Source organism: Melospiza georgiana, chromosome 15 (genome assembly GCF_028018845.1).
Source record: "Melospiza georgiana isolate bMelGeo1 chromosome 15, bMelGeo1.pri, whole genome shotgun sequence".
NCBI classification, from domain to species: Eukaryota; Metazoa; Chordata; class Aves; order Passeriformes; family Passerellidae; genus Melospiza; species Melospiza georgiana.
The window spans coordinates 3,637,039-3,655,828 of NC_080444.1; the positions used below are offsets into that span (position 1 = coordinate 3,637,039).

At 54.8% G+C, this 18,790-nt stretch overlaps 4 protein-coding genes across 5 annotated transcripts; 3 read left to right on the forward strand and 1 right to left on the reverse strand.

The window, feature by feature from the left end:
* The first annotated feature begins 37 nt into the window (after positions 1-37).
* On the forward strand, positions 38-6,459 carry CLTB (clathrin light chain B). 2 transcript variants are annotated; one of them, XM_058034985.1, is made up of 6 exons: positions 38-299; positions 1,839-1,882; positions 2,994-3,111; positions 3,401-3,512; positions 3,895-3,948; positions 4,449-6,459. In XM_058034985.1, exons 1-6 carry the CDS (start codon positions 116-118, stop codon positions 4,618-4,620), a joined length of 684 nt encoding a protein of 227 aa, XP_057890968.1. In that variant the 5' UTR covers positions 38-115; the 3' UTR covers positions 4,621-6,459. The 2 variants fall into 2 exon arrangements, with proteins under 2 accessions (XP_057890968.1, XP_057890969.1); XM_058034986.1 differs by lacking the exon at positions 3,895-3,948.
* A 1,116-nt stretch (positions 6,460-7,575) lies between these two features.
* HIGD2A (HIG1 hypoxia inducible domain family member 2A) lies at positions 7,576-8,539 on the reverse strand. The gene is made up of 2 exons (XM_058034892.1): positions 8,384-8,539; positions 7,576-8,209 (listed from the first exon to the last, which is right to left on the reverse strand). The coding sequence occupies exons 1-2, from the start codon at positions 8,496-8,498 to the stop codon at positions 8,043-8,045; spliced, it is 282 nt and encodes a 93-aa protein (XP_057890875.1). The 5' UTR covers positions 8,499-8,539; the 3' UTR covers positions 7,576-8,042.
* Positions 8,540-8,658: 119 nt separating this feature from the next.
* NOP16 (NOP16 nucleolar protein) lies at positions 8,659-10,873 on the forward strand. The gene is made up of 5 exons (XM_058034804.1): positions 8,659-8,784; positions 8,922-9,033; positions 9,621-9,690; positions 10,152-10,258; positions 10,493-10,873. Exons 1-5 carry the CDS (start codon positions 8,678-8,680, stop codon positions 10,634-10,636), a joined length of 540 nt encoding a protein of 179 aa, XP_057890787.1. The 5' UTR covers positions 8,659-8,677; the 3' UTR covers positions 10,637-10,873.
* A 602-nt stretch (positions 10,874-11,475) lies between these two features.
* Positions 11,476-18,422, forward strand: KIAA1191 (KIAA1191 ortholog). Its single transcript, XM_058034743.1, has 7 exons — positions 11,476-11,598; positions 11,682-11,872; positions 13,127-13,250; positions 14,399-14,523; positions 15,682-15,788; positions 16,128-16,258; positions 16,686-18,422. The coding sequence occupies exons 1-7, from the start codon at positions 11,571-11,573 to the stop codon at positions 16,892-16,894; spliced, it is 915 nt and encodes a 304-aa protein (XP_057890726.1). The 5' UTR covers positions 11,476-11,570; the 3' UTR covers positions 16,895-18,422.
* Positions 18,423-18,790: the final 368 nt, after the last annotated feature.

Below are 18,790 nucleotides of genomic sequence, written 5' to 3' on the forward strand. Positions count from 1 at the left end.
AGCGCGGCCGCCCCGCCCGCCGCCGCAGTGACAGCGACAGCTCCGCCCGGGCGCAGTCGGGCCCAGCCCAGCCGAGCCGCGCAGCCGGACCGGGAGCGGCGCGGGCGGGCCGGTCATGGCCGACGACTTCGGCTTCTTTTCCTCATCCGAGGGCGCTGGCGCCGAGGAGGACCCGGCCGCCGCCTTTCTGGCCCAGCAGGAGAGCGAGATCGCGGGCATCGAGAACGATGAGGGCTTCGGGCCGACCGACGGCGAGGCGGCCGCCGCCCCGGGCGGGCAGGCGGCCCCGCCGGAACAGGGTGAGCACGCCCGCGGGGGCCTCCCGGCCGCGCTCCCGCTGGCTGCGGGCAGGCTCCCGACCTTGTGCGGTAACGGAGGGCTGTCCCCCTTCTGCCGCGAAGGCAGGGAAGGGTCCTCCGGGCCGCATCCGCGCGGGGCTGCGGTCCCCGGGGGATCCACAGCATCCCCGGTGGGTGATGGGGTCTGTGCGGCATCTCGTGGGCCGGTGGCGGGGTGACCCTGTGGGCCACGCTGGCATCCTAGCCAGGGTTATGTGGGCCTTTGCTTGTGCCCAAAGGGCTTCTCGAGCCTCGGGGATGTGGGGTGAACCCTGAGCTGGGATGTGCCAGCCGTGGGGCGATTTCTCCCCCTTGTGCTGGGTTTTCCGGGTTGGATGGACTCCCGACTCCATATTTCAGTGCTTCCAGCTATGGCAGTGTAAAAGGCATCCAGGCGGCACTGAGGAGCAGTGACAGCCTTGTCACTGTCCCCACAGACAGGAGAACCCTTTGGGATGCAAAATGGAAGACATTGCCATTGGGAACGTTGTGGTCCCAGGCCCTGCAGGCGGAATGTGCTAATTCTGCTCTCTTGTGTCTCCAGTCTGCAGGGGCTTTGGCATCTGCTTTCTGTATGGCCATGGGGGCACTGTTGCCACAGGGCTCTGACTCCTTCCCCTAACCCAGCCCCACAGGGTCTCCTCGTGCTGTCTGTGGAGCAGTGGTTGCAGAGCTCTGCACACAGGGCCATGGAGGCAGATCTGGGCCTGGGGAGGTGTTGTCAGCCACAGTGATAAATGCAGTTAGACAGGCTGGAGCTGGGTGTAGTCATGGGGCTGAGCACTTTGGGGACAGTGCTGGCCTGGGTCTGTGCCTGCAGCTGGCTGGCCAGGAGAAGCCCTGTGGTCACTGGGGAAAGCTCAGGGCCTGGAGCGTGAATCCTTCAGAGCCTTTTCTCTCCTGGCAGCAGAGAGTCCCCTGCCTGGGCTGGTTTTGTGCCCCAGGTGTGCAGCTCTCTGGGGCTGTGCAGGTAGATGGGTGCCTCATTACCAACCCTAACCCTGCAGCTCATCCCAGGTGGGCTCCCAGGACCTGGGCCTGCAGGCATGCCCTCCTGTCCTGGTGGAGCATGAGGAGTGTTTCCATGGGCCGTGTCCCTGGAGAGTTGCCTTGGCACTTGGCCGGCAGCTCTGGCATCAGCTGTGTCCATCTGCAGGTTTGGCTTGGTCAGGTTGTGTTTCTACAGTCAGAGCAGCAGCCTGTGTCAGTCTTCTGCTGGAGCAGTTTCCCTAATCTTCAGATAAGATTAAATAGCAGTGAAAACACCATAAAGACATAATACTTGCAGAAGTTTGTGTGGGAGAGTGAGAGGTGCTTGCTGAATCCCGCCAAGGCCAGGACAGTGGGAGGGTGTTGTGCCATGGGTGTGCTGGGCTGAAAAAGGCACAGACAAACTCCCAGGAGCTGAACTGATGTAGTTTCATGGACACCAGCCCCTCTGGGATCACCTGCAGCTGCCATAGTTGTGTTTTTCCTTCTCTTTTCCTTTTTCTCGAGCAGGTTTTCAGAATGGAGGAGCCACTGTCAATGGAGATGTCTTTCAGGTGAGAGCTCAGCCTTTTGCTGGCCCAGGGCTGCTAAGGACCATTGGGTGGGTATGGGGCCAGCAATTTGTTGTTCTGCCCCCAGCATTGACTGGAGTTTGCTATCCAGCTGCAGAACAGCTACGGTGCTCCTGGAAAGGTCTGGGTCTCCCGTGGGAGTCCTGGCTGCTCCATTCTCTTTGAAGAGAAGATGTGTCCCACCTGCCATGATCTGCCCCACATCTGTTTGCAGGTGGCTTGTGCCATGAAGGAGTGCCTGGGCCCTAAGAGCAGGTGACAAATCGCCCATTCCCCAAGAAGTCCCCTCTCTCCAGCCTGGGTAGCTTCTGGAGGCCTCTGGGGCAGGCAGGAGCATCTCTTGACAGGCCAGAAACAGGATAGGGCTGCCATGGGACTTGGATCTCACATGAAAACCACTTGCCCTGTGGCCAGGGGCCTTTTGGGGGAACCCACCTGGATCTCAAATCACTTTGGGAGCCTGAAGCCCAGCTCTGCTGTCAGCAGTGCCAGCCTCTCACTAGCCCTTCACCCCACTTTGTACCCAGCAGTGGAGCATATGCCCTGCCCAGGCGTGGTTTACAGGATGATAATCGCATCAGGAATGAGACAGACTTAATTAGATTGAGGATCTTGGAAGAAAGCTGTAATCCCATTGCAGAGCTTGGTGTCAGACTGGGCATGTGGCCAGTGGAAGGTGGTAGGGGAGGTGCTGGGCCTGACAGGGCCCTCAGCTCAGACGTGAGGGAAGCAGCTCAGTCCAGGAGCTGCCTGGGCCCCAGTGAGGGCCAGGAATCCCTGGGGAGCAGTTCCAAGGCCAGTGTCTGCCCTGTGCCCTGGGGCTGCCTGGAGGATACAAGAGCTATGGTGGCAGTGAGCAGCAAGTCAAGGAGGGAATTGCTGGGACGGCTTCAGGTGACAGAGCCTGAGGCTGGGCTTGAGCAGCACTTTGGGAACACTGTCCCACATGTCCCAAGCTGTCACCCTTCCTGCCTCCTGTCTTGGCTTGTCAGTGCTGGGAGTGTGGAGTCCCGACTGCTGCCAGCCCTCGGAGGTGGCTGGGCTGGGCTCTTGGGGACACTGGTGCTGATGGTGAGGTGCTCGTGTGCTGCAGGAGTCCAACGGCCCCACGGATGCCTACGCAGCCATCGCCAAGGCCGACCGGCTGACCCAGGAACCCGAGAGCATCCGCAAGTGGAGGGAGGAGCAGAAGAAGCGCCTGGAGGAGCTGGGTGAGACCCAAGGCTGTGTGTAGCCCCCTGTGCTTGTGGCACCTTGTGACATGGCAGTCAGGGCCCTTGGGGTACCTCACCTCTTGGTGACCCTAATGCATCCCAGAAAGATGTCTTGTTCCCCTGCCAATGATCTCTCATCCTTGAGGCTGTGGTGCTTTTTGGCCAATATTGGTGGGGACTGGGGATGGGTCTGAGGGGCTGCAGCTGTCCTGCCTGCCAAGGGGCTGCTCAGCACACCCAGCAGGTGCCAGTGTGGCTGATGGGCTCTGTGTCACTCGGGCCTTAGATGCGGCATCGAAGGTGACTGAGCAGGAATGGCGTGAGAAGGCCAAGAAGGACCTGGAGGAGTGGAACCTGCGTCAGAATGAGCAGATGGAGAAGAACCGAGCAAACAACAGGTATGTTGAGGTCAGCATGGCCAGAAGGACTGTCTGCCTCCCTGGGATGTTTGAGGGCCTCTTTGCCCACAGTGGGGTCCAGCCCTGCAGGGACAGAGCCTTGCCAAGCAAGGGGAGAGTTCCCAGGTCTTGGAGTGGCTCTGGTGGCTGTGCAGAGCCACTCTGGCTGGAACCACACTGGGATCACCCTGGGATCTCAGTGCCTCCTGCCCCTGCATGGGGCTCGCAGGGGGGCAGGGTTGGGCTCCAGGTTCTCCTGGTGTGCTGAAGTGTGTGGGTGACTCTTTGGGAGGACTAACCCCCTCTGTTCTCTCTTTCTAACCCTCTGCCTGCCTGTCGCTCCACTCCGCTCCACTCTCTCTCTCTCTGTGCCCGGGGCTAGGATCGCTGACAAAGCCTTTTACCAGCAGCCGGACGCCGATGTCATTGGCTACGTGTATGTGCCTCTTACAGACCCTATCCTGCCCCAAAGGCTCTGGGGGTCCCGGCCCCAGCACTGCCTGCCCAGCCAAGGGAAGGGGGGACGCTGGGAGGTGGCATCACCACTGGCCTGGTGAGGTACCAGAGGGAGGATGATGCAGCTGAGCGTCTCCAAATGGTGGAGTTTTAGGAGATGAGTGGAGCTCCTAGAAATATCTCTATGGGAGCTGGTTGAAGATGCATAGCCATGGGCTCTTATGCCTCTTTTTGGGGATGGCTCTATGGGGGTGAAGTCTTGGGAGCAGGCAGATACTCCTGCGCCCCTGGATGAACAATGTTTTGGGTGAGTGCAGCCAAAGGCAGACTTGAGCATCGTGTGTCTCTTGGTCCCAGAGAACGCTGAGCTCATCAGCTGGAGTAAAGGGACAGGAAGCAGGGACACAAGGGTTTTTAAGACAGAAGGAAGAATCTCCTTGGAAAGGGGTCTGCCAGTGACAACCCTCAATATCTTTGCAGGGCCTCGGAGGAAGCATTCCTGAAGGAGTCCAAGGAGGAGACCCCAGGCTCTGAGTGGGAGAAGGTGGCCCAGCTGTGTGACTTCAACCCCAAGAGCAGCAAGCAGAGCAAGGATGTCTCGCGGATGCGCTCGGTGCTCATCTCCCTCAAACAGACGCCCCTGTCCCGTTAGCTGTGCCTGGCACAGCCGGGAGCACAGCGGGCATGGCTGGGCTCACTGAGCCAGGTGGCTTCAGGGACTGGCCCAGGAAGGGCCTCCCACCCCCTGCTCCGTGATCTGCGCCTCGGCTGTGCTCGACTCACTGGTTGTATAACTCTCCCCATGGTTTTCCTTTGCTTAAAAGGTGCATTGGTCTCTTTTTACACTTATTTATAAATCACTGTGGCATTTCCCCGGGAAGCGGCACTGGGTGGCAGAGCTGAGTTAGTGGGGAAGCCCCAGCCCAGGCTCTTCAGGAGTTTATGTCTGAGGGCCTGGCTAAATGAGCAGAAATATCCCATCTTGTGTTCCCCACTTCAGCCCTGTGCTGGGAATAAACCTGCCTGCAGCTGTGCTGGCAGCCCCATGTATAGGCTTCAGTCCTGATCCCAATGGGATCCTGGGCTGCTGTCTGCCTTTCCCATGGGATTTAGAGCAGAGCTGGAGCAGGGTTGGGAGGGTGGAGAAACAGCCCTGGCTTGTCTCCACACGGCTGGGTCCTGCAGGGAGCATGGCTGCAGCACTGCCAGACTGGCAGGGACTGAGGAATGTGAGTACAGGTGCCCAGGTTGGGCCTGGACTGCCAGTGGCTGCCCCAAGCCCATCAGAACTTTGCCCAGCCTGGCTATGCCCTGAAACGTTGGTGCAGCTCCAGTGTCCATGTCCCATCCATCCTGCAGTGCTGGCAGCACAGGGGTGTGGGCCACTGGGAGGGACTGTGGAGTGTTCAGGATGTTTCCTCCACTTCCCCTATGAACACCAGCAGTTGGGAATGTGGGATTCCAGGCTTTGGGGGACCCTTGGCTTTGCTCTGCTCCTTCCCTTGCTACCAGAAAGGGAGATGGAGGCTGTGTAATTGCAGGGAAGGAGGTAGGAAGGTCCAACTGCTGTGGGGCAGGTCAAACCCCCATCTTCCTAACCTAGGGACCCAGAGCAGGGTTGGGCAGAGTTCTGGTGCTGGGGCTTGTACTGGCCCTGGGAACAACCTGCACATCTGTCTGCAGTTGCTCTGCCCCCTGGCTTTGCCCACGTAAGGCAGTGAGGGGAGATGCCTCAGTCCTGCTCCCTGCTCAAACTTTTTCTCCTCTGCTTGGCAGGGATAGCACCAGTCCTGGGAACCTGCACAACTCCTGGGCAGCAGGAGAGGGACAGCCTTGAGCGGGTGCTCTGGGTCTGGCCTGTTGAAGGCTTGGGAAGGGCTTGCAGCAGGTTGGGAGGACGTAGAGCAGAGCCCACAAACGTTCACTTCAGCCCTTTCTGCAGAGCCCTGCTCAGCTGGAAATTGAGTGTGCAGAGCTCTCCTGCCCTGCAGCTGTGGCTCCAGGGCCAGAATGTCACCACTCCTGCTGCTGCAGCTGTGGGGTGCCTGGGCACCCAGGGCTCTGGGGCATGATCTCACCAGTGGGCTGGGAAGGTAAAAGGGTGTGTAGGGAATCACTTGCTGTTGTGTGTTGGGACTGTGCCCCCTGCCCATAGGGCTGATCATTCCTGCTCGGCCCCCTGAGCTCCAGCATGCGTAGGCAGCTCTGCTGTGCTGCACGACACCTGGGGACTCAGCTCCTGCCTCAGCCTTGCATTGCAGAGCAGCAGGAAGCACCCCTGGCTACTTGTGGGGGACACTGTGCCCCCTGTGCTCTGTCCCTCCAGCCCTGCAGGCAGCTGGGCCCCTGGGTGCCTCAGCTGCCATGTGCTCCGTGTCAGGCCGGGGCAGCTCTCGGGGAGCCGTGCCCACAGCTGTTCTACATCCCCTCGGCTTTGGTATCTGTGACTGTCCAAATTACCTGTTACAATAAACCAACATCTCCAATCCTACACGGCACTGTTGTATTTCTGCATTAGGGATGCACGCTGTGTTTAGGAGAACCTACAGCCATGAAGCCTCGTGTGGAAAGGATGGGGCTGGAAGAGGAACGTCCTTCAGGAAAAAAGAGTGAGAGGAAGGCCAGAGGGGGACAAAACATGTCAGCAGGACCCGGGGCTTGGCTATCCCCAAGGAACTGCAAGCTCTGACTTGTCCAAACTGGCTGAGCTGCTCCCTGTCCACTGCACCTTTCTCCAGCTGCCAAGGGATTGTGCTCATGGATCTGCCCACCTGCTGCTCCTCACACCCTGCCCCAAGCTGGCTGGGCTGGAGGTGCCAGTGGGGCAGGCAGAAGCAGTTTCTTCTGTGAAGGATGTCCTGTGCAGGCAGCTGTAGAAGGAAGAGAGGCCCTGGGCTCCCTGTGCCAAGGTGGAGCTCACCCTGCTCAGCACTGGTGATGGCTTGATGCCCACCCTCACAACTCAGAGATCAGCTCTGGTGAGCAAGAGCCTTCCCTCTCCTTGCCAAGGCCCAGCAGCCCAGTTCCCTGCACAGGACAATCCATGTCCTTGTTTGCAGACAGAGGGTTCACCCCTGAGCACATCCTTACAGGGACTCGTGGCACAGGCACCACCTCACAGAACAGCACCTGGAAGCAGCCCAGGCTGCTGGGTGAGGTGTTTCAGCACAGGCAGAGGTGTCTGTGCCCCTTCCCCTGCAGGTGTGAGCTGCTGCAGCCACAGTGCAATGAACAGAGACCCTGGCCCCACGTCCTCCCAGCTCTGGCCCTGGCATGGGAGGGCAAAGCCTCATGGATCACCAAAGCCCTGGTATGATCCAAAACCAACAGTGGGACCATGTTTGCCAGGACACAGGCAGGGCAGGTCCCCTGGAGAAGAAGGTGTTGCTGACTCCTCAGCAAGAACAGCCAAAGCAGCAGCACATCCCAGAGAACACAGCCAGACCTCATTTCAGAAATGTGAGTTCCCCACTTGTTTACACAGGGAGTTTCATGTCTTGTTTCTTGCATCACCATAGCTTCAAGACAGCCATGCCCACTCCTTCTTCTCCCTTCACTGTTTACTGTTATGGCTTGTCAGTGCTCTGCAATCCAGTATCAGTCAGAATCTTGCTGCAATTCACTTTATTACTCACCAGTTTTAATTACACAGCTCACAACCTCCCAAACTGCCTCCCCCAGTGCCTAGAGACTTTGTCCTGCCAGGACCAAGCCATAAGCAGTGTTCCTTCCTCATCGGCAGCTCATTTCTCAAATGCTGGTCACTGCCTGACTACAACCACGCCTCAGACCATGACCGAGAAGTCACAATTTTATCAGCCTGTGACAGCATCAAGCAGGAACAAGAAGTCTGACGGGTGACATGCAGCCTCAGTGCTGCAGGAGAGCTCTTGGGGAAACAAAAAAAAAGCGCCACAGCCTAATTACATGTTAATCACAGAGTGTATTCACCCCATTTCCAGTGCTCCAGAACTGGCTGTACCGAGACATCACAACAGCCTCAGAAAATTCCATCCCCAGCCAGGGCTGCTGGTAGACACCTGCCCGTGACTGCCGCTTCGCTCTTGTCCGAGGTCACTGTCGGGATTTGAAGGCCGTGGCCGCCATGCCCCCCAGCAGCGCGGCGAAGGTGCAGCCCTGGGCTATGACACGCGCCCGCATCATCAGCTGGGAGCGCCGAGTGTTGCCTTTCTTGAAGCAGATGATTCCGTAGATCAGGACACTGACGGTGCACAGGCAGCCTGCGGGGAAGGACGGGGGCCGTGAGGCGCGGCTTCCCCCGCACTCCCGAAGCCGAGCCGCGCCTCCCGGGGACAGCCGGCCGGGGCTGAGGGACCGGCCCTCACCAGCGGCCACCGCGCCGGCCCGCGCCCCTCACTCCGCCTCCGTCCCGCCACCCCCCGCCCCACCCTCACCGAGGGGCACCAGGGGGTTCTCGCGGGTCTTGCGCAGGAACTTGTCCGCGAATCCCTCCTCAGGGAAGGTGGACAGCGGGCTGGGCTCCAGCGGCGGGGGCGGCCCGGCCGCCATGGCCAAGGTGACAGCGAGGCCCTTTCCGGCTGCCGTAGCCCCTCCTCCGAAGCAGTGCATGCCGGGGGTTGCAGTCCGACGCGCACATTTACGGCACGGCGCTGCATTCTCGGAACTACACTTCCCGTGGTGCCCCGGGCCGGCGCCGCAGCCCCGTGGCCGTCCCGCGCGTGTCCGCCATGCCGAAGGCCAAGGGGAAGAGCCGGCGGCACAAATACTCCTACAACCTCAACCGCAAGCGGCTCTACCGCAGCGCCCGCCGCCGCGCCGCGCCCCGCATCGCCTGGTGAGCGCCGCGGGCACGGGGGGCCGGCCTGGGCTGGGGCAGGGCGGCCGGGAGCCGCTGCACGTGTCGGTGGGGAGGGGGACGCGCGGGGCCGCGGGGTGAGGGACACCGCCGTGATGTCGCTTGTCCCCTCGCAGCTCGCACATCCGCCATGCCTGGGACCCGCACAAGTCGGTGGCGCAGAACCTGGCCGAGATGGGCCTGGCCGAGGATCCCAACAAGGCTGTCCCCATCCCGAAGAAGCAGCTGGTAAGGGAGGGTTTGGCCCGGGCCGCTCCTTTGTGGGGGGAGGTATCCTGGGCAGGTTAAGTCTGGATGAGTCTCTGGCACTGGACAAGTTTCTTATCTTGATCTACGCGCTTATCTCACCAAGATCCTGGCGTGGGAACGAGCTACAGCGCTCCGGAGACATAATGGACTTTAGAACAAATATAAAAACGTCAGTCCTGGGACTTGCCAGAGACGGGGGGGTTGGGAGCGCTGCAGCCAAGTTGTTCCTGATAACAAAGAAGGGCTCTTTGTGTACAGCAGTGCCAGCCAGGCCCATCTGTGTAAGAGAGCAGCACTTTCAGGTGAAAGGTGGCCCCCAGAAGCTCAAGGAAGAAGTAGCAATGACCTTGTTTGCCATTTGTCTCCATTCACACAGGGTTTCTCAGCTGACAGCCTCACCCACAAGCCCGTTTAATGGCACAAGTAAAGCTCTGCTTAAGCCATCTGGGATTTCCTGCCCTTGCAGCCATGTAGAAGCAGTTTGGAGTTTTGGGAACAATGTGTGGGGACACAGCACTCTTCCAATTGTGCTTTTCTTAATTTGTCTTTTCTCTGCTATAATTCAGGGAATGGAAGTGGAAAGTGATGGACAACAGCCAGGAAAGAAAATAGTGCGGAAGCCGTACGTGGTGAATGGTCAGTGCTGCATTTGGGGCTCTCCTGAGCCCCTCTGGGCTATTTTGTCACTCTGTGCTGTGCCAGGGGTAGGGAAGGGTGTTGTTTCTTATCCAACCTCGTGGAGGATCATGTCTTTTCCACAGTGTTTGTCTCTGCAGCCTCAGGAGGGCTCTTGTCACTGTGAGATGTGCTGGTGCATGGCTCCAGGGTGACAAGAAGCCCTGGAGGCAGTGCCTGGTGTTTCAGTGGTGGACTGGGCAGCTCTGAGCAGCCTGGGCTGAAAGGGTCTGCTCCTGTGTGAGCTGGAGAAGAGCTGCAGTGCAGGCCTGGATGTTGTCTGGGCTGTTTTCTTGCACCAACCTGCTGGGAAATGTCACCCCAGGCTGTGTGGCTGGGGTGAACCTTGAGGGGAGGTTGGAGACCTCTAAGGTGTTGTTGCTTCCTTCCCCTCCCTCATGCTGCCTCTGCCCTCTGCCCAGAGATGGAACTGGAGGCCAGCCTCCCTGAGAAGAAGTCGAACACGCTGTCACGGGACCTCATTGACTATGTGAAATACATGATCCAGAACCATGGGGAGAACTACAAGGTACAGTCCAGAGCAAGGGATTCACTCCTGGGTTTACCAAACAGCAGCATGAGAACTGCTAATCCTCTCTGTCCTGGATCCTGTTTTGCAGTCAGCTGATTCTTAAGGGAAAAAACCACTTTGAACTGTGGCCAGCTCCATCTGAGTCAGGCAGTGATCGCACTGGTGGGGGTGGGCTGGGTTGGTGTTTGCTCCTGGGGCTGCTCCTCTCACTTACCTTCTGCTTTGTCACAGGAAATGGCTCGGGATGAGAAGAACTACTACCAGGATACTCCCAAACAGATTAAGAAGAAGATCAATGTGTACAAGAATTTCTATCCCGAGGAGTACAAGAATTTCATTGCATCGCTCAAGCCAGAAAAAATGGAAGTGCAGTGACTGCTCTTTTTCCTCAGGTTTACCTGCAAGTCCAGGCTTGACGTGAATATTTTCCAAACTGAAACAGCCTCTGGTGATGGAGGAAGAACCCTCACTAGGCAGAGAGGGTTTAACTATCCATGAAAGACTCTTTTGGCACCGGCACTGACTGTGCTGTTCTGCTCACTTTCTGTGTGGCAGCAGAAAGAACTGCCCCCAGCAGTTCTTTAGCTTTGCTAAAATAAAATACTCTTTCTAGCTGCTTGTGAACGTCTTGTTTGTGGGCTCTGGCTTGGTGCAGTCCTGCTTTGGAGAGCTGCTGGTGATGGTGGCCTTGGACACGTGTCCCCCCTGTGGTGACAGGGCTGGGTGTGGGCAGCACTCAGACTTTGGCTGATTGTCCTGTAGGCAGGGTAAGTTGGAGCAGGGCCATGTGCTGTGGCCTTTCCCTGTACCTGCAGCTTGGGAGAGCCGGCTGGGGTCCCTTTCCTGCCGAGGAACTGGAGGGCAGCAGAGAAGTCAGCCTTTCATTGATGAAGAGGAAGGAGCAGCTGTAGAAAAGGTGTCACAGTGAGACTCTTTGCCACGTACTCTTGTTCCTGATGGGCTTGCCAGCTTCCAGGATTGGTTTTCCAGGACCTAACGCTCTGTGGACTGACCCAGCAACCTCCTGTCTGCAGGAGGACGGCACACCTGGGCAGGACACGACCCCAGCCCCGCCACCGGGCCGTGGGTGCGCTGTGGCCCCGGCGAACGGGCAAACCCCGCCTTCCCCGCCCGAACTACAACTCCCAGCGTGCCCCGCGCCAAACCACATCTCGCGAGACCTCGCCCCTATAAAACCGCCCCCCGCAGGGATAAGCAGCCTCCGGCTCAGGAGACTCGCGGCGGTTCCGCTATGGCCGCCCCGGGCCTGTTCCTGCCGCCGCTCACCGATCCCCGCTGAGCCCCCGCCATGAGCTCTGGCAAGCCCGACGCTCCCGGTAAGGTTCCGCACCCGCTCCCCGCCGGGCTCGGTCGGGCGCGGCGGCGGCGGCGGGCGCTGAGCGCTGCGCTCTCTCCGCAGCGCTGGAGCCGGGCGGCGGGCCCCGCTCGGGCAGGATGTCGTTGCCCCTCGGCGTTCCACGCCGCGCCTTCAGCTACGATGATGCCCTGGAGGACACGGCGCCCATGACGCCGCCGCCCGCCGATCTGTGCGCCAGCGTGCTCTGGAAGCAGCCGGTCATCCCCGAGCGCAAGTACCAGGAGCTCTCGAAGGTACGGGCCCGGCTGGCCCCGGCTGCCCTTGGGTGCCCCGCAGCTCTGGCACCGTGCCCTGGCATCCCCCCGTCCTTGCACCCTCCTGCCCTCGCAGCAGCACCCTCGGGAGGGGCTGGGGGCAGAGCCCGGCACTGCTGCCTGGCCTTGCAATGCGCGCATGGAGTGTGGATGGGACAAACGTGTGCTGAGTGTCTCCTCCGTGTTAGTGGTTAAAAAAATCCCCAGCAGTCAGGTGTAATTAAAGTAGAGCATAAGGCTGGTTTAGGCTGGATGTAAATCCTTCACAATGAGTGTGCTGAGGCACTGGCACAGTTTGTACAGGGGATCTGTGGCTGCCCCATCCCTAGAAGTGTTTAAGGCCAGGTTGGTGGGAGCTCTGAACAAGCTGCTCTAGTGGAAAGTGTCCCCCCACCACGGCAGGGGGTTGGAACTGGATGATATTTAAGATCCCTTCCAACCCAAACAATTCTGGGATTCTATGCTTTGAGTGCAGGACCAGCCCTTTTAAATTTAGAGGCGGTTTTCTAAGTTTGAAATGAAACTAAATGTTGTTGGATGGAAGAATGTAATTCTGTATCCCTTCGAGCTTTAACCTCTACTTTAAACCTCCTTGGTTTTTAAATCTCTTGTGAGAGACAGCCAGAAGTTGTGGTTTGGTGCAAAAAATAAACTTTCCAGTAGGGAGCTCCTGTGTTGGTTGGTTGAAGTCAGTGTTTCACAGGATACTTTGTTTTCTAGCATTTCTTTTCTGTTTCTTTGCTGGGGTCTAGTGGTTGATCTATGACCACCAGACACACTGAGCAAGAAACATGTAAGGAATACGGGGGGAAAACAAGTTGTTCACTCCGGGCTCTGCTCTGTGCCTGCCATTCTGTGAACAGCTGGTGCTTGAGCTGCCTGGGAAGGTGCTCTTGCTGCTTTTGCCCAGTTGACCTTGAAGTCCAGTTTGCATTTAGGAGAAGAACAGATGTTCTGGTTTCTTGCCTGTTGACCTTGTTGTACTTGGACTAACAGCTTGTTTGCTCTGAGCCTGGTAGGGGCTCAGATGTTGGATGGAAGTCACTTGTTCATTGCCCTGAATTCTGGGGTTCTGACCATTCCTGCTGCAGTGTGCACAGCCCAGGGATTGCTCCCATGGGATGAAGGCTGGCTGCCAGAGCAGCATGGCCTTGTTCACTTGTGCAGTTAGAGATGTGTCCTTGCCAGGTGCTGAGATCCCCATCTCAAACTGTCCCTGCTGCTTCCCCACAGGACGAGGAAGGGGAGGCCAACATGAAGCCTGTCATAACTCCTTCATCATCCACTGAAAGTGTGAACAAGGTGCCTGTGGTGAAGGCCAAGGCCACTCACATCATCATGAACTCCCTCATCACAAGTAAGAACTCACCTCTCACTCACTCATGTGTGGTTTGGGCACTGAGGGGGCTCCAGCTTGGTGATGCCTCAGGGTAATTCCTGGAGAGCTCTTGGCTTCAGACTGGCTCTGCTCTGGTGCTGTGTGAGTTTGTTTTGTTCAGAGGATGTTTCTGGAAGGAAGCAAGGAACTGGGGAAGAGGCCACGTGTGGTGCTTGTGTGTTTGCAGGGGTGGGGAAGGAGTGCAGAGTTTGTTGTTTGCTGACAGTCCATGTTGCTGGGGTGCAGAGGCTGCTGCTGCTCTGTTTGATTATTAACTCTTATTAACTATTTCTGAGTGACAGGCAGAGCTCTGCCATTGACCCAGGCAGTGAGGGGAGCTGACACACTGTGCTGATGGAGCACTTCTGGCATTGATGTTGTTAACAGCAGCAGCTGCCTTGCTAACTGCAACACTTCTAAACATGACCCATGATGCTTTAAAATAAAATGGGGTCAGTTATGTTTGCAGAGAAGATGTGCCCTTCTGCAATAAGAGGAATTATTTCTGTGTTAATCTGTCCATGCTGCCTCTTTCAGCAGCTACAAAACACAGGGATTGTTATCTGGTTTAAAGAAGACAGTGGGCTTTTCCACTAACCTTTTTGTGCTCTGATTCCTTTTGACTTTTCTCCTTGTTCCACCAGGGAATGAACATCTTATGCTGGGGTTTGGAGGGAGTGCTTGTGTTTTTCAGAACTGAAGCTGATATCAGTGTATTAGATGCTGGCTCTGTGTCTGGCTGAAATGGCTTATTTTACCTGGTCTAAAATCACTGGGAGTCTTTAAAACATGACCTGCAAGGCTCCCTTGAATGCAGTGAGCCACTTAAAGTGTCCAACTTATTGGGTTCTCCTGGATTTTATGGAGCTGTGAGTAGGAGTGATGCAGTATTGGGGTGAGATGGGATTAATTACAGGTGTTGCATTTGTGATGTGTTTGGTAATTTGGGACAAATCACTGCTTATCTCACTAAGCCCCTGTCTCAGGCATGTCAGAATATCTCACCAGCTACATCTTTCTGCCTCAGCTTGTTGCAGTGTGTGAAGGATGAAAAAGGGTTTGCATTCAGTTGCTAGAACTGCTTGTGGTGGCATTGCTGTGTGACTTTGTGCTCTTGTGTGTTCCAGAGCAGACTCAGGAGAGCATCCAGCGCTTTGAGCAGCAGGCAGGGCTGAGGGAAGCTGGCTACACACCCCACAAAGGCCTCACCACTGAGGAGACCAAGTACCACCGGGTGGCTGAGGCAGTCCATGTAAGGCTTGTTTTCCACTGCATTTCTCTGTGTAGGATGGGTCTGGTTTAACATTTACCTGCTGACAGAACTTCTGGAGTGTGTTGCTAAAACTTTCCTTAAGCTGCTTCCTCTGAAGGCTTTTAGCTCTTTGTGTAGTAAAGTTTACCCAATTGTATTTTAAAATTAACATTAGCTTTGAAACAGCTTTTTTATTCTCAAATCTGTCACATTTCACTGTCATATCAAACTATGACAGTTGTCTTTCCAAGTGGAGACAACCCTACACAATCGAATTTCTTGCTGTACTTTTGAATGGTGCCCTGCAGTTGAATTCTGCAACTATGTGTCCAAAGAGAACTTGTAAAGTGTGCATTTCCATTGTGGAAGTTAGCAGATGTGTCTTAGTGAAAACAAAAGTCTTGAATGAAGCTGTTACTGTGGGCTGCTGAGCTCTTAAAAATTTTTTGCAGTTGGAGTTTAATGGTCAACCCTTGCAGTGTCCTCCCAGGAGGCCAAAGTCTCAGTGCCTGCGTCCATGAATTGCATTAGTGTGGCTTGAATAGCCACAGGAAACATTACAGGGTGTATTTTGTGTTTGAACTGTAACTGCCCTTCAAATGACTTCTTCAAAGTTCAGTTTGTACTGTCCAGCTTGTAAACAACATGCATGCAGGCAGTTCCTGTTTATTTTGTGCCCAGGTTCATCTCTGTTCCAGGGCAGTGTTTCCATCCTGGTGTGCACTAATTGCATCACAGGGTCTGGTATTCCTGATCTTGTACCTTCTGTGAGAGCTGGTCTCACCCACATTAGACAACTGAAAGCTTTGTTGCTCTGATTAGTGCTGGAAACAAATGGATGCTGTGGCATTTAGAGCAGTTACCAGGTAGCTGAAGTGAGCTCTGCTGCATCCACAACCTCCCTGTGAGGGCTGGTGTTCCTTTCTGTAGCCTAAAAGAACTTTAAAAATGCTTATATTTGATGTGAAGAGAAACCTAAGGGGGTGTACACAGGTACTGTAATACTGGATACAACTTTAGGTGTGGTGACACTTATTCTTTATCACCTGTGATAAAAACAATTTATCAGTCTGGTTTTGGTAAAAAAAACCTGGGTGTTGTTCCTCATGTCCAATATTTAAGCTGTGTTGCTTCTGTTTCTCTTGCTTCTCCTGACAGAACCTAAAAATGCAGAATGGAGACACAACAAAAGATGACAAACAGAATTCTTCTGCTCAGTCCACTCCAAGCAGCACCCCCCAATCCTCCCCCAGGCACAGAAACAGGTACTCTGCCTCCTTTGGTTTCCTGTGGGTTGCTGGGATGGGAGCTGCTGCAAATAACCTTCCTATCCTGTGAGAGACTGCACAGGGTGAAATTCAGACCCTCATGAGGGTTTGTGTTTGGTAGATCCAAATGTTGGAAGCATCTGGAACTTGAACATGCATAGCTTATCCTGGGTTGTAACAAACCTCTTAAGATTTCTTAAATTGCCCCTTTTGACTACATGAAAAGTTCCTGGCATAGTGGGGTCACTTGAATTGTATTTATTCACTTGAATTGTATTTATGTCACTTGTATTTATTCTCACGTTTTAAACATCTCAATTATTTTTTTTTCCATAGGGGTTGGTTTAGTCAGGGATCCTCTACTTCTATCACTGGCTCAGACTTTGCTATGGAAGGTGGTGGGGACAGATCTGAGAGATGGAGCTTTTTTGGACCCAGAGCTGTCCAGAAATCAGTCAGTGATACAGGTATGTCCTTGAAAATCTGCCTTGCCAAGGAGGGAACTTGCTGGCTCTTTCTGGAGTCCTTTCCTGCTTGCCTTGTTACTCCCCAGGACCACCTTGGGAATGTGTGTTAGTCATAGAATTTCTGTGCCTAAATATAGAGCAGTTGGGTAAAACCTGTGATCTGCAAGTAGAAATAACTTGCAGTGAGCTGCAGTGGGAGGGGCAGGGTGTGAGGGTGACAGCTTTTTACTCTTTCTCTGATATGTGATGCAAACAAGACTGGAAGTGCCCACCCCTGATGTGGAATAGGCTTCAGATCATACAAAGCTGCTGGAATTTGCATAGGCTGTCTGTGGTGCTGAGTGTCAGTGACACTGCTCACTCCTGGCAGCAGTTGGAAGGGGATTTGACTGGTTTTCCTGTTTTTTACTGTGATTTTTTTCATCAGGAGGATTTACCATTCAGTCCTATAAGGGTGCCCAGAAGCCATCCCCAATGGAGCTGATGCGTGCTCAGGCTACAAGGATGACAGAGGATCCAGGCACCTTCAAGCCACCCAAAATGGACATTCCAGGCACAGATGGGAGGAAACAATCTCCACGTTCCCACAATATCAAACCTCGGGATCTGAACGTGCTCACTCCCACTGGGTTCTAGAGGAAAGCTTCCAGTGTCTTTAGCAGGCTACAGGGTGTCTTAGGCTCTGCTTCCCTGTCCTGTGTGCTGTACTAAAGTAGGAAAGGCTCCTTTTCCAGCTCTTCATCTCAGAGAAAGAAACAGTCCTGATTGTCCTGCTAAAGCCAGTCTTGGAAAAACTCCTGCACTGTCCTAAACCAATGTAAACTGTCCTGTCTGCTGCACTGCACTGGTTTGGGCTGCCAGTGCTTCCCAGTACACCCCACCACAGTGAAACCCTGAGCCTGTTTATTTTGGACAGGTTTCCATGTGGTGTGTGAGCACCTGGCTTTATGCCTGGAATCTGATTGTCTTGTCCTGCTCAGTGCTGAAGGACCCACAGGAGGACTGGTTCTGTCAAGAGATCAAGCAGAAAACAATGTGAACAAGCAAGGACTGAAAACTGGACCATCAACTGCCAGAAGGAAGATGGGGTGTGTGGTAGGTCAGTATAAATGTGGCACTCCCTCACTATCCAGTGTGACCATGTTTTTTGTTCTTGGAGTGTTTTTTAAAGGGAAAAGAGACTAGCGACTATTCTAAGATGCTCTCATTGGAAAGGCAGGGAGCAGAATCTAATGGAGCTTTGAAGTAATGAGGAAGAATTCCTTTTCTTCCAACTCTTCATGTTCCCCTAAGAAGGTGGAAGTAGTCAAAGCTGGTGTGGTTTGAAGCAAGTAATCCTCTCTTTGTTCTGCAAAACAGCCCTGTCCTGTGTCCTAGACAGCAGATTTGCACGTGTTCTGGCACTCTGGATGCTGCTTGATTTGTTTTTGTTGGTTTGTTTTTTCCCCTGGAATTGTATAGAATGTATTAGACACTGGGAACACTTCTCAGACAGGGTATTTTGTTTTATCAGCATTAAGTGTGTTCTGTAGGGCTGGGGAAGGACTGAGGGCAGACCAAGGCTGAACATTCCTCCCTGCTAAGGTCCAGCTGGATGTGATCCCTGACCTAGTCTGAACCAGTTCCTGGGAACAGCTAACACCAGCCTTCAGGGAAAGTGGAAGGAACTCCTGCCTACCATCTAATCCCTTAAGCATGATAGGCAGCATTGCTCTGGAATCCTCACCTGTGCTGTGGCAAATGGATCTGCTCTTGATCTCAGCATAGTGTTGCAGAGTCCCTCAGCCAGCAGCAGCCTTGCATCTGGAAGTGGAAGCTTTTTTATTGCCAGGACATTCTACAGAAGTTACTTACCAGGTGGTAACTGTTGAGCTCTGGAGATTCTCACTTAAACCAAACACTCTCCCTGAGGCTGCCTTGGCTGGCTGCTGGCCCCTCTGAGCAGCACATTTTGTAGCACTGCTTTCTCTCCAGCTTCAGCAGCACTGCCAGTGATGTGTTGTGTGAAAGTTTCCCACCAAACCAGCAGTTCTGTCACCACTCATTTGCACCTTGGCAATCAGGCTCTCATTTGACATTAATTTATTTGTTGACTGTATTCATGTCTCCTAATGTGTATGTTTGTTTTGTTTGTTACAGGACAATAAAATCCTTGTGGAATGGAGGTTCACAGTGTGTGTTGGTGCTGGCAGAGCATCTGTGGGAGAAATCTGGGGCTGTCCAGTGAGTGTGGGGTCAAGGTTCTGGTGGATAAGGCTCTGGCAGCACTTCTCTAGGGTGAAATACTTGCCCATACACTCCCCTTTCACAGGGAGATTGGGTTTACAGCCAGGCTCAGTTTTGTCTTAGGGCTTGTGCAGGTGAAACTAAACATGACATCTTGGTGTTTTCTTGAGCAATCCAAATTGATGTTCCTGAGATTTTGTCTCTTGTTGCTTGAGTGCTGTTTCCACCTGTACTGTGGAGGTGGGCACAGGTGTGGGAACTAGGCTGGTGTTTCCCTAGAGATGTCCAGTTCCCCTTTGGTGCTGT

Coding starts and splice junctions, on each gene's coding strand:
- NOP16 (XM_058034804.1), top strand. CDS start 8,678: ATGCCGAAGGCCAAGGGGAAGAGCCGGCGGCACAAATACTCCTACAAC. Junction 8,785..8,921: donor GCCGCGCCCCGCATCGCCTG/GTGAGCGCCGCG, acceptor GTCCCCTCGCAG/CTCGCACATCCGCCATGCCT. Junction 9,691..10,151: donor GAAGCCGTACGTGGTGAATG/GTCAGTGCTGCA, acceptor CCCTCTGCCCAG/AGATGGAACTGGAGGCCAGC.
- HIGD2A (XM_058034892.1), bottom strand. CDS start 8,498: ATGGCGGCCGGGCCGCCCCCGCCGCTGGAGCCCAGCCCGCTGTCCACC. Junction 8,210..8,383: donor GAACCCCCTGGTGCCCCTCG/GTGAGGGTGGGG, acceptor CCTTCCCCGCAG/GCTGCCTGTGCACCGTCAGT.
- CLTB (XM_058034985.1), top strand. CDS start 116: ATGGCCGACGACTTCGGCTTCTTTTCCTCATCCGAGGGCGCTGGCGCC. Junction 3,112..3,400: donor GAAGCGCCTGGAGGAGCTGG/GTGAGACCCAAG, acceptor CTCGGGCCTTAG/ATGCGGCATCGAAGGTGACT. Junction 3,513..3,894: donor AAGAACCGAGCAAACAACAG/GTATGTTGAGGT, acceptor GCCCGGGGCTAG/GATCGCTGACAAAGCCTTTT.
- KIAA1191 (XM_058034743.1), top strand. CDS start 11,571: ATGAGCTCTGGCAAGCCCGACGCTCCCG. Junction 11,873..13,126: donor AGTACCAGGAGCTCTCGAAG/GTACGGGCCCGG, acceptor GCTTCCCCACAG/GACGAGGAAGGGGAGGCCAA. Junction 15,789..16,127: donor TCCCCCAGGCACAGAAACAG/GTACTCTGCCTC, acceptor TTTTTTCCATAG/GGGTTGGTTTAGTCAGGGAT.